The following is a 13,345-nucleotide window of genomic DNA, read 5'->3' as shown; positions in this document are numbered from 1 at the left end:
TTACTGTCTTTTTCTTAGTGTCACTAAAATTATTGGTACTTCATGAAACTTATTGTGGGCTCTCCTATCATCTCAATACAGTCCACGTGCTTTAAGTTCTTTATACACCATGCACATGCTTTAAGTGATCTTACTGCAGATTTCTGTTGGTGCACCTGAGTAACCACTATCGCTAGTGCTTTTATGAGATCTTCTCTTCACAATTTTTATCTTTGTAACTTTCCAGTCTCTGCCATGCCTCCAGTAGGGCTGCCACTACTTTTTCCCTCAAACATCCAGCTCTAGACACTATTCTTGCTGCTGATTTATTGGGTCTGAATTTAATGCATTGATACATTGAGGTCTTAAGCAGCCTGTGCTGATGAAAAGGAATAGACTTAATCATTTCAGTCATGAACAGCAACACTGAAAAAATAGTAAAATTTACCCCTATTGCTTGGAGAATAATTTTTGTGGTTGTCTGTACCTTTTATTAGGTCACAAAGCATTTGTAGAGAAGGAGATTTAATATCTCAGTCATTCTTCATTGCATCAAGGTGAAACACTGTCACTAGTGAAAGATCTTTGTTTTACAGTGGATGTGTCTGTTAGGCGAAAGAGGAGAATTTGTATCAGGTATATGTACCATACCCTGGAATATATAAAGTATGTACTTGACTTACTGTGGCCTTCAGTCTATCACTGATTCCTCTGTATGCTTTTTTTCCCTCTATGTAGGCCTTCCTTTCCACTGGGGTTATGTACTAACTTCATCATAACTTCATCTGTTTAATTTTCATGTATTAATATCAGTGAAATTATGGGGCATTATAAAGTAATATGATAGTGAGTGCTGCAATTTTACTCAACCAAACTTCAGCATGTAATGATTTTCTTTGACTACTTCACCTTTTGATTTTAGCTGTTGAGCAGTAAACACCCTTAACCTCATAGAAACAAAATACTGAAGGGAAAATCTTTTTAAGGTGCTCTCAGAAATGTTTCAAAGTAATGTGTTGACCTGTGAACTACCAGTGAAGAAGATACCAAAAATGAAGTTGGGGAAAATCTGAAACAAATTCCAGCGAGCCTGGATTTCCTTTGAGGGAACCCAAGCCTTTATTGACAGATATAATCCAATAGGATCTTGTTGGGGGACAGGAAGTCCATTGCTGGTCTTTTTTTCTGCAATATTTGCTTGTGTGTTTATTTGTTTTCCCTGTTGAATGCCTAGAGAATAGTCAGTGCATTTATTCCACAGTGCTGTCTGCTGGTCTCACCAAGCCAATTCCCATTTCTTGGCATCTTCAGCCCATGTTGACATTAATGTTCACCATGGCTTATCCATAATGTAATGAAGTATCTCCTATTCACACTCAGGAAGACAATATGTGCTTCAGATCCAGTACAGTGCAGAAAACTAGTCAAAAATAAAGTGAACAAGACATTAGTCAAAAACAAGAACAATAACTATACTGTAATAGTCAAAATGGATTGATTGGGCCCCATTTGTGTATTAATTCAACCTCAGGCTTGAGCAATCATCCTGTTGTTTTTTTTTTCTTTCAACACTTTTTTTTTTTTTCAACACCTGTCTCAGAAACCAACTGTGCAGGATGCATAAAACTTCCTGAAAAATGTGAAAGCAGAATGTTTATGAAGATACAGTGCTATATATGAGTGTTTGTGTTCTGCAGGTTTTCTGCAATATTCTTATTTAGCTCAGATTTATATTAGACTTCAGAACCTGGAAATTATGAAAGGAACAGCTGTAAGCCACAAGTCTGAGCTTATTTGCATTCCTATCTCTTCTTCTCAGCCATTCAAAACAAGACATAGAAGCTTGCTTTGCCTGCTTCCTTAGTTTCTTTTTCCTCCTTTTTGTCCTGTAAAATAATTAATTACTTTTATTGTAACCTATTGTAATATTAGAATTATATGAAGATATGGATCCTACTCATTTTCTTACATCTTGTTTTCTATCCTGAAGGTCTTGCTACTGGAAGCTTCCATAGTTAAGATTTTTTTTCTTGCATTCTCTTGATTAACAGACCAGGTTTTGAACTCTTTATTCAAGACCAGAGTCTGCAGGTTTCTAATGAATGGTGTCTAGGAAGTATGCAATTATTCTGTAAATTAAGTGATTTGAATCACACATTTACCTGTATCTACTGATTACATGGAGAGCTAAACTCTTACACTAAGTGCCTGAAGTTAGCAGAAATGAATAACCTACAAAAGGAACAGCAGTTCATATCAATAATGTGTATATTTCAAAACCTACTGGTGTTTTAATTCCTTTAAGCAAAGGAATTTATTGTTTACAAACAAAATAGTGGATTATAGGTATGAATAGCAGAATAACCTTAAAGCATGAGAGTATCTTGGGTCTTGACAAGGTACTGTTGAGAGGATGGTCAAAGATTATCTCTTTTTATGCAAATAAGCCAAAAGGACAGTTCTTTGCCAGCTTTTTCTTCTGTATATCAATGTGGCACCCAATAAATCATGTCTGGCTATATTTAGATTAATTTTCACTGTTAAATAGATGTAGCACTAATTATATAGTATGACAAATTTCTCAAACAGAAATAAATTTAGTACTCAGAGTGGTCCTCCCATGCCCAGGAGCCAGCTCTATCCCAAAGCATGTTTCCATCTGGCCCTTTGCCATTCATTTGGGGAGGATGAAGAACAATTGATTGAGCAGTATGCACTGGCCAAGCAGCCTAAATCTGCCTCCTACTCACAGCCTGCTGCATAGCAAAACAAACCAATGCCATATGGGAAGTGGGGGCAGAGCATGCTAGCATACTTGCAAAAATGTTTGCTTCTTTTTGTTCATGCACATGGGCCCTGTGTTCAAAGCACAGCCCTGACCCACCAGGTGACCTTCCAAAATAGGCCCCCAGGTTGAGCCTGACTGCATCTCTTTTCAGCAAATAAACACTGTCTACAAAAAAATAATAATAATAAATAAATAAATAAATAATAATAAAAAAAAGATCTGGGAACTTAGTTCCAACTTTTTGCTGTATTCCTCCATTGAACCAAAGGTAGTAAGTACCAAAGGTAGTAAGTACTTCAGTACCCCAACAATTCAAGTAGCTCTTAAGCTGAATGTGATGGCCTTGTGTCATTGAGCTCCTAAAGAATGAAAGCATTTGACTAATCCAGCAGACCATTTAAAACCTGGATAACAAGCAAGGAAGTAATGTCAAAGCATCGAATCCTGGACACAGCAGGGTTGTGCTCATTCTGTGCATTGGTGTGGCCCACTGCTGATGTGTAAGGCGAACAGTCTTACAGCAGTAATGGCAAAGTAGATTTCACAGTGACCAAAGCCTGGCTCAGCCACTGGAAACCCATGCACAACATGCTCTCTAAATTAATTCATGGAGAGAAGGCAGATGCTGAAAGAATGAAATGTTGTCTTTCCTTCTGAGGCACTCTGATAGAGAATGTGTTACAATTGCAGGCTTTTCTGTTTTGTGATAGGGAATCAGCCAGGAATTTTTAAAGGCTTTTATTTTTCCCAATAAAAATTGGCCACATCAGAATTGTGGTCTACTCAAATGTGAAAATTGATAAGAGGTGATCCACCATTAGTGGAAATGCAGCCATTCCTAGGTGTGGACATCAATAGGAGGAAAAATTGCCTTTCTGATAAATTTGTTGTTAGACATGGCACAGAACATTCTCGCTACAAAATAATATTGTTTTCTTCCTTTCAACTCAGCAGGCATTGCACAAGCCTGAGGGCTGGGCATCACTCACATGTTAAGAAAAATCCTCCGCCCCACATGAACAAGAAGACTGATTGATAGGACAGATGTAAAAAGAACTCAGACTGCAGCATGCACTGTGCCACAAATAACCTTAGAGCACTCATAGTTATGCTTTCCTATCTAACATGTGTTCTGGCTTACTGGTAACTTGCTTCCTTAAAAGTGATACCACAGGTCACCCCTCAAATGTAAGCAACTCTAAAACACTGCTAATGAAAGTGTTTCCATACATACAACAGTAAAACACGTTGTTTCTGCTTGCTGTCCTCAACAGATTTCGAAGTAGGCATTGACAATGAGACACAAAGATAACTGAGACCAGAATCAAAAAGCAAAATACACCTTCTCGGTGTATACACCTTCTTTGCATCCTCACAGTGACTCAGATGGAATTGTGGCCTCTGCTTTGCTGTAGAGAGGGCAAGAAAATACACTGTTGGGAGGGAGTTAATAAAAGAATACGTAAAGCTTTTTAAATGCCCAGAATATCTTGTGGTTTGTGGTGAATAGCAGTGACAGGGCACGTGGCCATTGGTGGAACTGAGCTGGAAGCAAGGGGTGTTCAAAGAATCAGAAAAGCAGTGTCATCATCAAGAGGCTTCTCTTGAGTGCTGGAGTGGAGCAGGGAGGAAGCCCAGGAAATGCAAAAACCCACTGCAAGGTCTGGAGTCTGTAGAACTGTGATCAAAATCAGTTCTTTGTTTTGTTCTTTCTAGTTTTTATGCAAAAGATTAAACTACAAAAAATTGAAAACGAAGCATTTTCTTTAACAACCCAGAAGAAAAGAGGAGACTGTAAAACCACCCTTAATTATGTTATGGAAGTGAAGAAAAAAACAGCAGATTGAACTGTGGATCTCAGATTGCTGTAATTTAGCCCTATTTGTTGTAGGAACCACTGCAGTGTAGATGAGCTTGGGAAAAATTGACTAAGCATGGCACAGAAACGAAACTCCTAATGGCATATGTAAATTTATGTCTGTACCCTTGGTTCAAACTAGTTACAGATCTCATTCAAATATGGATTAAATCAGAGGGTGCTCAAAGAATTCATTTTGTCTTCCAGCTCTAAGAAAACATATCATATATTGAATAGCTCTGGCACAGTCCTTGGCACAATGTAACTTTTCCCACTTGCTGATTTCATTAGATGTGAAAGTGTCACCTCACAATGAACCAACACTTTTTTTTGTACATTCCTACTTATGTGTAAACATGCATTTTTTAGCGACTTACATACATGTAAGAGGATGTAGATTTTTCAGTGCTGTTTATTTCTGCATACATTCACTTGAGCAAATTTCACATTCATCCCAACATAGAAAAAATACATCTGTTTACCAACATGATGTTATGACAGATTTTTGTGATGTGTATTTCACACACACATGCAGAAAATGTATTAAAATGTCATGGAATTAAAAGAAATAGAAGGAAAAGTAAGACATATTCCTCTGCATTGAAATCCAGGCTTTCTGATCACTGTCATGTCAGATGAAGAGGCTTGAGGAGAAAGTTGGCTTATAATTAAAAACATTTTACTGATTCTAAAACCAATAAAATATAGCTGCTTATTTTAATTGATTGTAGCAGTACAAAAATAAGATTCAATATAGTGTGATATAATGTATTATAAATTGTGGGTTGCAGTACTATTCCATTAAATATTGATCTTTCAGAAAATCTCAATATAAAATGAAAATCCCTGTGGATATTTCAAGTACTTTGAAGCAATCCAATTCTTCTTCCTCTTTGGAACACAGCAGCTGCATCACACATGAGAAACTTCTGTGCTTCCTTTGACTCAGCTTCTTCTTGAAGCATTGGCCTTTAGTTTGAAAGCAAATTCCTCTCCTGAAGGTAAAAACTATTATATACCGATTTCTTTAGAAATAACCATTTGTTATTTCTTCCCTCCCCTGACTCCAAAACCTTGGCCAAATCTGAACATCATCTTATTCTTAGTGTTTCTTAGTTCTTCGATGTATCTGAGTCAAGGTCAAGAACAATATAGCCACTCAGCTGATGTGAGTAATATGAAACATTTTCCATCTCTCCTGGGAAATAGCTTTCACCTTCCAATAGGACTCTGATAAGTTATGGAGAAGAGTTTCCCAATCGTGCAATGTTTTGTGCCTGCACTTCAGAACTCACTTGCAAGAAGGACATTAACTTCCCATTGTAATTTCTAGAGACATAGTAAAAAAAAAAAATCACTCTGAGATACACACAGTTTTGGCACATCTCCCAGTTTGATCAACTATGCAGAAGAGTATGTAGTTTTTCTAGTGAGAGCATGGATATGTATTTTTTTTCCTTGATGCAATAGTTACAGATGCCCTGTAGCTGGAAATTAACACAGAAGTTTCTCTTTGCATTCTCCATTTTATTCTTGAGGAAAGGCTTCAGGATTGTTCTGCTCAAACAAAATCCAGGTCAAAAGTAGATGTAATAGCAGAAAGGCCAGTACTTATCCTAGATACAGTGATATACTGAAGCTGTTTATCACTCCTTTATCATGGAGTCCTCTGCTAGGACAATACTGTGATGATTCAGAGCAGTGGGTCCTGGAGTTAACATCCTACTCTGAGTTATTGCTTCCTGTTGTCTCCAGGCTCAGATCAATGTGGTTGTTTCAGTTCGACTGAGTCACATCTTTTTTGTGTGTGTGTGTGCGTGATCACAGAATCTCAACCTTATTTTTATTACCAGTGAAAGCAAGATGCTTGATATAATCACGCCATTCCATATCCTGAAAGTCCGATGTATGGTCCTGAAGGGGCTGTGCCCCAGACTGGCTTTGTTCCAACATTATCCTCTTGCCATAGAACCTATTAGGTTTTTAAGTGCCATCTTGGTTGTTGTGTTAACAAAAATGTTGTTGTGCCACAGCCAGGGAACTCACTAGCAGCTCAGCAATTAAAATAACTCAAAATAACGTTAATATCAGGCAGTTCAGCCCTTCCAAACAGAATTGGCTTAGTTCAGAAGTATTACTTTTCCAACATTACAGGTGATTCTCATCTACTGTCAACCTTTCCCACCGACCTCATGCTGGTACGCTGTAATTTATGTTCCCAGTAAAGAGTCCATCACTCACTAACATTCAGGTATTTAACTGTAACCCAGCTCCTCAGCTTGCATAAATCAATGTTGTTCCATTGATTTCAGTTGAGCTATGCCAGCTAAATTTCTATCTTTTTTTTTCAAAAAGTAGAAAAATAATTACTTAATACTGTACAGTTTTCAGTCTGACCTTTTGAATTTTAGATCCGGTTTCTGAAAAATAACATTTTCTACTTCAGAGATCAATCTTTCCTCTTACCACACCCACATAACTGTTGTGTGGCTCCCACAGCTTTCACGGCTGAGTGAGAATGTTAATGCTTTTCTGCATTTTTTTTTTCTCACAAGCCACCTTCAGCTGTGGGTATTGCTACTTTCCAGCCTCGCTGCCTCTTCAGATATAGAGCTCCAGCTGCAACCTTTTGTGTCTAAATGCTGTAGATTTCTTCAGACTTCCTCACATTGTGGAAAATAAAAATAAAAAAAATAAAAAAATAATAAAAAATAACAGAGCAAATCTTATTCTTGCACTTAATAGTCTGTCTGTGCAAGATATTGAAGGTACTTTTATATTGTTCACACTATAGTGTGCAAATCACAATTCTAGATGAATGCTCTCAGTATTGATTCTTTGCTTTCACAATCTAAACTTTATTTTCACATTTTCCTAATTTTTTCACTATTTTCCTCATCACTTTTGCCCATTTTCAGTTCTTACATGGTAAAGAATCTGCTTGAATAAGAACTACATAGTTAGGTACAGTTTTTTATGGTTTAATAATGACATAAATTCCCTTTTTCACTGTGCAAATGCTTCTGCTTTCTGGTACAGCAAAAACAATGGCATTACTTGGTATTTTCATTATGTATAAAAGCTAAGATAACTGCTGCATCCTTTAAAAATAGCAGGTTTTATATAATAGGCAAAACTGTATGGAGTTCTGTATTTCTTATGTTTGTATTTCTTTCCAAGCAAAGCACAATCAGCTTTCAATCAATTTGGTTCAGCTAAGCTTTACAGCAAGAATGAATAAAAGCGAAATTGGTCTTGGGAGGGAGGGAAAAGGAGAAACATGCACTTGCTGATGGCATGGTGATACCTCTGCTTCCATATTCATTCTAAATAAACATGAGAAATGTTTGGCATATGACTGTAGGAAGAATACATCCACAACACATGCTCTTTATCATAGCAATCCTACAGAAGTATGTTGCCAATTGCAAACAATTCACAGCATGCACAACTAGGTTTCACGTTGCCAAGATATCCTTAACTTGAGTGAATGCGTGACTTTGCATATTTAATAGCATGTTTGCCTCCTTGTGCCTCTTTAAGAGACAGTGTGAGCCCAGAAGAATTCTTTGATATCAAGATGATATTTTCTTTCTACTTTCAGGTTTTATAACAGTTGTTGCTTGTAATATTTCAAGAAGCTTTCTTCCTACTTCCATTGCTTGCTTGCTGGTTTAAAACATTTTGAGCAACTTCAATAGTTTAAATATGTATGTAAACTGCATACTTGGATTTCTGCTGTCATGCTTGCTTTTAATGGCTTCAAAATAGATTTGAGGACAGTGTCTGTTTTAAACCAGTGTTTAAGAGTTAGCCTTATTTATTAACTTTACATTCCTTCTTTCTAGGCTCTTAAGGATGATGATGCTGAGACTGGGCTGACTGATGGGGAAGAGAAAGAAGAACCCAAAGAAGTGGAGAAACTAGGGAAAATCCAATATTCTTTGGATTATGACTTCCAGAACAATCAGGTTTGAAACAGCCAACCTGTAACATTTCGGTTCTCTGTGGGCAAGGGAAAATGAAGTTATACATGTAGATATGGTAAATATAGCTTGCACTGAATAAAGGGAGAAAGCAAGACTGAAGATTCATGACAGAAATATTACTAACTGGTGTTCAATGTACTCTAAATTTGTACCTTTAATCAAAATTGAAGACAGTTTTATCTAATTGTTAATAACATATTTAAGTGTCACCAAACAATGTAAAGCCACATTCTACTACAGCATTTACATGTAACTAATAAAAGATAGCTTCTGCCTCTGCATATTTAAAACACAGGCAAAAAGATGGGGGGGGCAGGGAGATAGAGACATAAAAGTAAGTTGATTCATCAATGGGTCTTTTAGCAAGTTTGTAAGATTACCAGAAGTAGCTTTCTTTCACTGCATCATGTCATCTTTGCCTTACTAACTAGCAATCCCAAATTCTGCTGCTCTCCATGAAAGTACAGATATTTGCTAAAGACAATTTTGTTTGGAACTAAAATCCAAATGAAAAGTTCTGTCCTCCAAAGAACAGGACAGTTGGACAGGAAGGATCTCCAGCCAAGGACAGATATTAATTTCATGCCATACTCTGAAGATATTAAGACCAAATTTTGGCATACTTCCCCAAGTTTTTAGTAGCAACAGATACTATAATGTGATTTGGATGTACAATTGACCCATTCAACCAACTAATAGACAGATATTAAAGCTCATTGTGCTTAACTTCAGACCAAAGCACACCAATACATCTTACTTTTTCACTTCTACTCCATGTCTTTCAGTGAACTTGAAAATACACAGCCTGTTTCATTTTTTGACAACTTCAGTCAAAAAAACACATCATTGTTCTCGGTTTAGTGAAAAAAAAATATGCTGAACTTAAATCCTTATTAATTCTTGTTCTTCATCTGAACTGACTTCCACACATACGTGTGATTTATTTCCACATTCATATTCTTTATTTTATGCTGTTCATGGATTGCAGTGCACTTACATGTTACAACAGAAAGAAATTAAGAGAAATTTAGAAAAAAAATCTATCAGCAGCAGAATATTTGCACAAAGCTATTATAATATTTCCCCCATCTTCTGACTTTCAGCATTTGTTTTTAAACACAAGAGATAAAAAGAGTTTGAAGCTTTTCAAGAACCTGTAGTTAAAGGAGCTTTCCCTTGACTCCCAAAGAAAATTCTCTGGCCATGCACTGCGGCAAACTGATCCCCCTTGAAATCACTGTGAAATCAGCGTGAAACATTAAACCCTTCAAAAGCAGAAGATCTGAAGAGGGAAGGAAAAGAAAGTTGCAATTGTGTTCTGACAAAGTGATTTCAGTTTCTTCAGAATATGAAAAAGAACTTTCTTTTTAAAGGAAATTTTGAGATTTTGAGAACTTCATTTTACAAAATGATATAGGAGGGGAAAGCGACAAATCTCTAAAGTGTATAGTATGTAATTAATATAGTAAATTCTTTGAGTTATGGATTCCTATTTTATTTTGCTGCTCTAAAATGCATTTCAATTTGGAATTTTCCTGAGAATAGATTATATGAAAGAGTAGAATAGGGGATTTAAGTTGGCAGACTATGGTATAGTTTTGGTATTGCTTGAAACCGCAAACTAAAATTGTGATTATTAACAGGGTTAAGACCGAAGACAAGATAACCAAATTACTCTCTAGCATGATGCTTCAGTTTTACAGAGGCAATTTTTAAAGGAGAATTAATTAATTAAATAATTGAATTATGTTTCCAGCTTGTTAATTAGACGGAATAGATTTGTTTTTCACTCTCTGATGTGAAAGATTCTGAGCCTATTCTTGTATTTATAAAATACTTTGAATCTAGAATAAGAACAAGAGAGAAGAGAAAAAGTGTTTCATATAGCTAAAGGAAAATGCTTCATGGAGCTTAAGAGACCCGTAAGTAGGAAAACATGCAGGCCATATGGAGAATTTACAATTGGAAAAAGGTAGTCCAACTTTCAGAAGACTCTTAGAAGGCAGGAATTTCTTTCCTAGATTGACTTTAGTGTTCTGTATTCTGTTTGTTAGGGCTTCTGATTCCAATTTTAAACAATTCATCCATGAGAGGAGACAATACATTATGACTGAAGCACTGATTTAGAAGAAAGTATTTTCAGATTTTTTTCCCAGTTTTTAATCACTTGTCTCCAAATTGACCTTGAAGACTCATTTGAATGTTTACCTTAGTTTCATGTCTATTAAATCAGAATTAAAAATATTTTCTTTCTCTTAACTCCATTATGCTGATGTAGCCTAATATACTCTGGAATATCTAGACAACATAACATTACATATGACTTCATTTGTAACAGTAAAAAATGACCAGGGCATTTACAAGTTTCAAGTGTGCTGCAGTCCTATTTTAAAAGTATGTAAAAGATTTAAGAAACTAACTTTTCTGTCTTACAGTGAGATTAAGAATTGTTATTAGGACTTAGTTACCAGATGTCAGTTTTCATGGTGGGTGTTGTTGTGTTTGTTTGTTTGTTTGTTTTTAATATGTTGTCCTTAGACTACTGCCTAAACCAATCCACATACATATCAAGAGAATTTAAATATAAGGAAGACTGCAAGACCCATTTGTTTTCAGTAAAGCTCTACCTGAGGACTTGTGTTCGACACATCACCATTTTGTGTTTTGGAGTGGGGGGGAGATTATGTATTGGGGATTTAGAATACAAATTTTGTAGTCAAAATTAGACATTCTTGATTGTTTAATAATGTGATTTCTATTCATGGTGCGCAGCATAGAAAAATAATGCACAAGAGGCGATAGCAATTGAAAGTTATTTGATTGCAGTCTTTAAAAAGATGAAGTCTGTATTTAGCTGTAATCAGCTGCCCTTTGAAAACCTCTTTTCTGCTTAAACACAGCCTTTGTACCGTCTGCATCTGCCATAATTGGTTTTCATAAGTCTATAGTGTTGCTTTGCTTGCCTTCCTTGAAGGTCGAGGGGAATAGTTTTTCATAGACCAGAAATAGAGTGTGCATGTGTACTTGTCTGTTACAGTTTTTCATTTATAAATATATATTTGAAATTTTATTCTGCTGTTTTTCTGTCTTTTCAGCTTCTGGTTGGGATTATTCAAGCAGCTGAGCTGCCTGCATTAGATATGGGTGGTACATCTGATCCTTATGTGAAAGTATTCCTGCTGCCTGATAAGAAGAAGAAATATGAGACAAAAGTCCACAGAAAGACCCTCAACCCTGTTTTCAATGAGCAATTTACATTCAAGGTATTTTTTTGAAAATTATTGAAACTTTTTATTTAGCTACTATGTGTCTCATGCTTGACCACAAAGTTAAACATCTAAGTTAATTGGTAACTGTGACATTTTTCATGTTGTAGAAACCTCTAATATTCAATCTTATGATGAAAATGGTATAGCTCAGGGGCAGACCTCAGTAGTGTAAAAGCATGGTTTGATTTTAGGCATTTCAGTTATCCTGGTTTATGACAATCTGATCCATATTTTATGGCTAGATAAAGCTTACAAGAAGGTTGGAAAATTTTGACAACTGTCAGATGAATTTCACTGAACCAGCATTTTCTTTAAATTTCTTTGTAGTCTGATCTGTGAATTTCAGTATATCATTTTTTTTGCCTCAGAAATAGATAAAAGCTCGGGGAAGGTAAACAGATGAAGGACAGTATGGCAGATTAATCTTGCTAGTCTGTCATAGTAATCCTCTACCATGCTACTTTGTATATGAGTAGAAATCATATCTCAGGTTAATAATATACATATTAAATAAATGTAGCTATACCTTGCATTGTAAAGTTTAAGTTGTTCCAACATTATCTCTCGATGGTATATTTCTTAAACTGTAGCCATACCTAAACCCCAGGTAAGTAAAATAAAAGTACACTATTCATCATGTTTCAAAGGGCTTCTTCTAATTTACATTCTTTTGCTGTTACTTTAGGCCTTTCTTTCTATGCCCAATCTTATAAAGACAGCTACAGATTGAAAACAGGAAGAGTGAAAGATTCAGGCTATGTAATCATTCAATGAGAAAGATATCCCTGGAGGCCAGAACTACTACTGAATATATAAGCTTATGTTTTCCCTTGAAAATGTCCATAAAAATAATCTTTTGTGGGGAGTTATTTTTTCTTGAGCTTCCCTAAGAGAGTATTAAAAGGAAACAGTGTTATAAATTACAGATATCCGTGCAGCTCACAAAAGAAAAGCAAGAACCAATAATGCTATCATCTAAGATGAAAACACAAAATATAAATCAGAGCATCCACTCCTGGACTATAATGTCCACTTGTTTTAAGTCACATCATAATAAGCAAATTTTACTCTACTGAAAAACGTGTGTTTTCCAAGCAAGACCTGGCAGAAGTGTTTAGGTGCATCCCAATGTGGTACTGATCGTCCCCTGAGTACTGTGGTCTGTACTCAAGAGAAAATTCATGGAGCATGCCAAGTACTATCATTGTTCTGGGACTACAGTAAAAAAAGACAAGTGACCATTTAATTAGTGCTGCAACTTTAATAAATAATTTCCCTGGGAATTACTGACAGCATCTCACTTACTTGGGCAGAGTCTTACTCCAGTGACCCACTTCAGGTGGGTCACAGCTTCTGCTGGCAGCCCTCTTACACATCTCTCAATCAGAGCTGCCCACAGGGAAACCCAGGGCTGTTTTATTACCTTCTCCGAGGACATAGCTGTGAGCTGTCTGCCTTCCTT

General features: G+C 36.2%; 1 protein-coding gene across 6 annotated transcripts in view; it reads left to right on the top strand.

The window, feature by feature from the left end:
• The window catches only part of SYT1 (synaptotagmin 1), a 357,603-nt gene that overhangs the window by 266,699 nt on the left and 77,559 nt on the right, over window positions 1-13,345 (top strand). For 5 of the 6 annotated variants that reach the window (XM_068669113.1, XM_068669110.1, XM_068669114.1 and 2 more), the window contains 2 exons: window positions 8,474-8,596; window positions 11,710-11,877. In XM_068669113.1, the coding sequence (XP_068525214.1) occupies window positions 8,474-8,596; window positions 11,710-11,877 (291 nt within the window). The remainder of the gene's footprint in view (window positions 1-8,473; window positions 8,597-11,709; window positions 11,878-13,345) is intronic. The other variant, XM_068669116.1, reaches the window with a different exon arrangement.

Source organism: Anas acuta, chromosome 1 (assembly GCF_963932015.1).
Source record: "Anas acuta chromosome 1, bAnaAcu1.1, whole genome shotgun sequence".
Taxonomy (NCBI): Eukaryota; Metazoa; Chordata; class Aves; order Anseriformes; family Anatidae; genus Anas; species Anas acuta.
The sequence above is the reverse complement of the archived record's forward strand: the minus strand, read 5'-3'. Positions and strand labels throughout refer to the sequence as shown.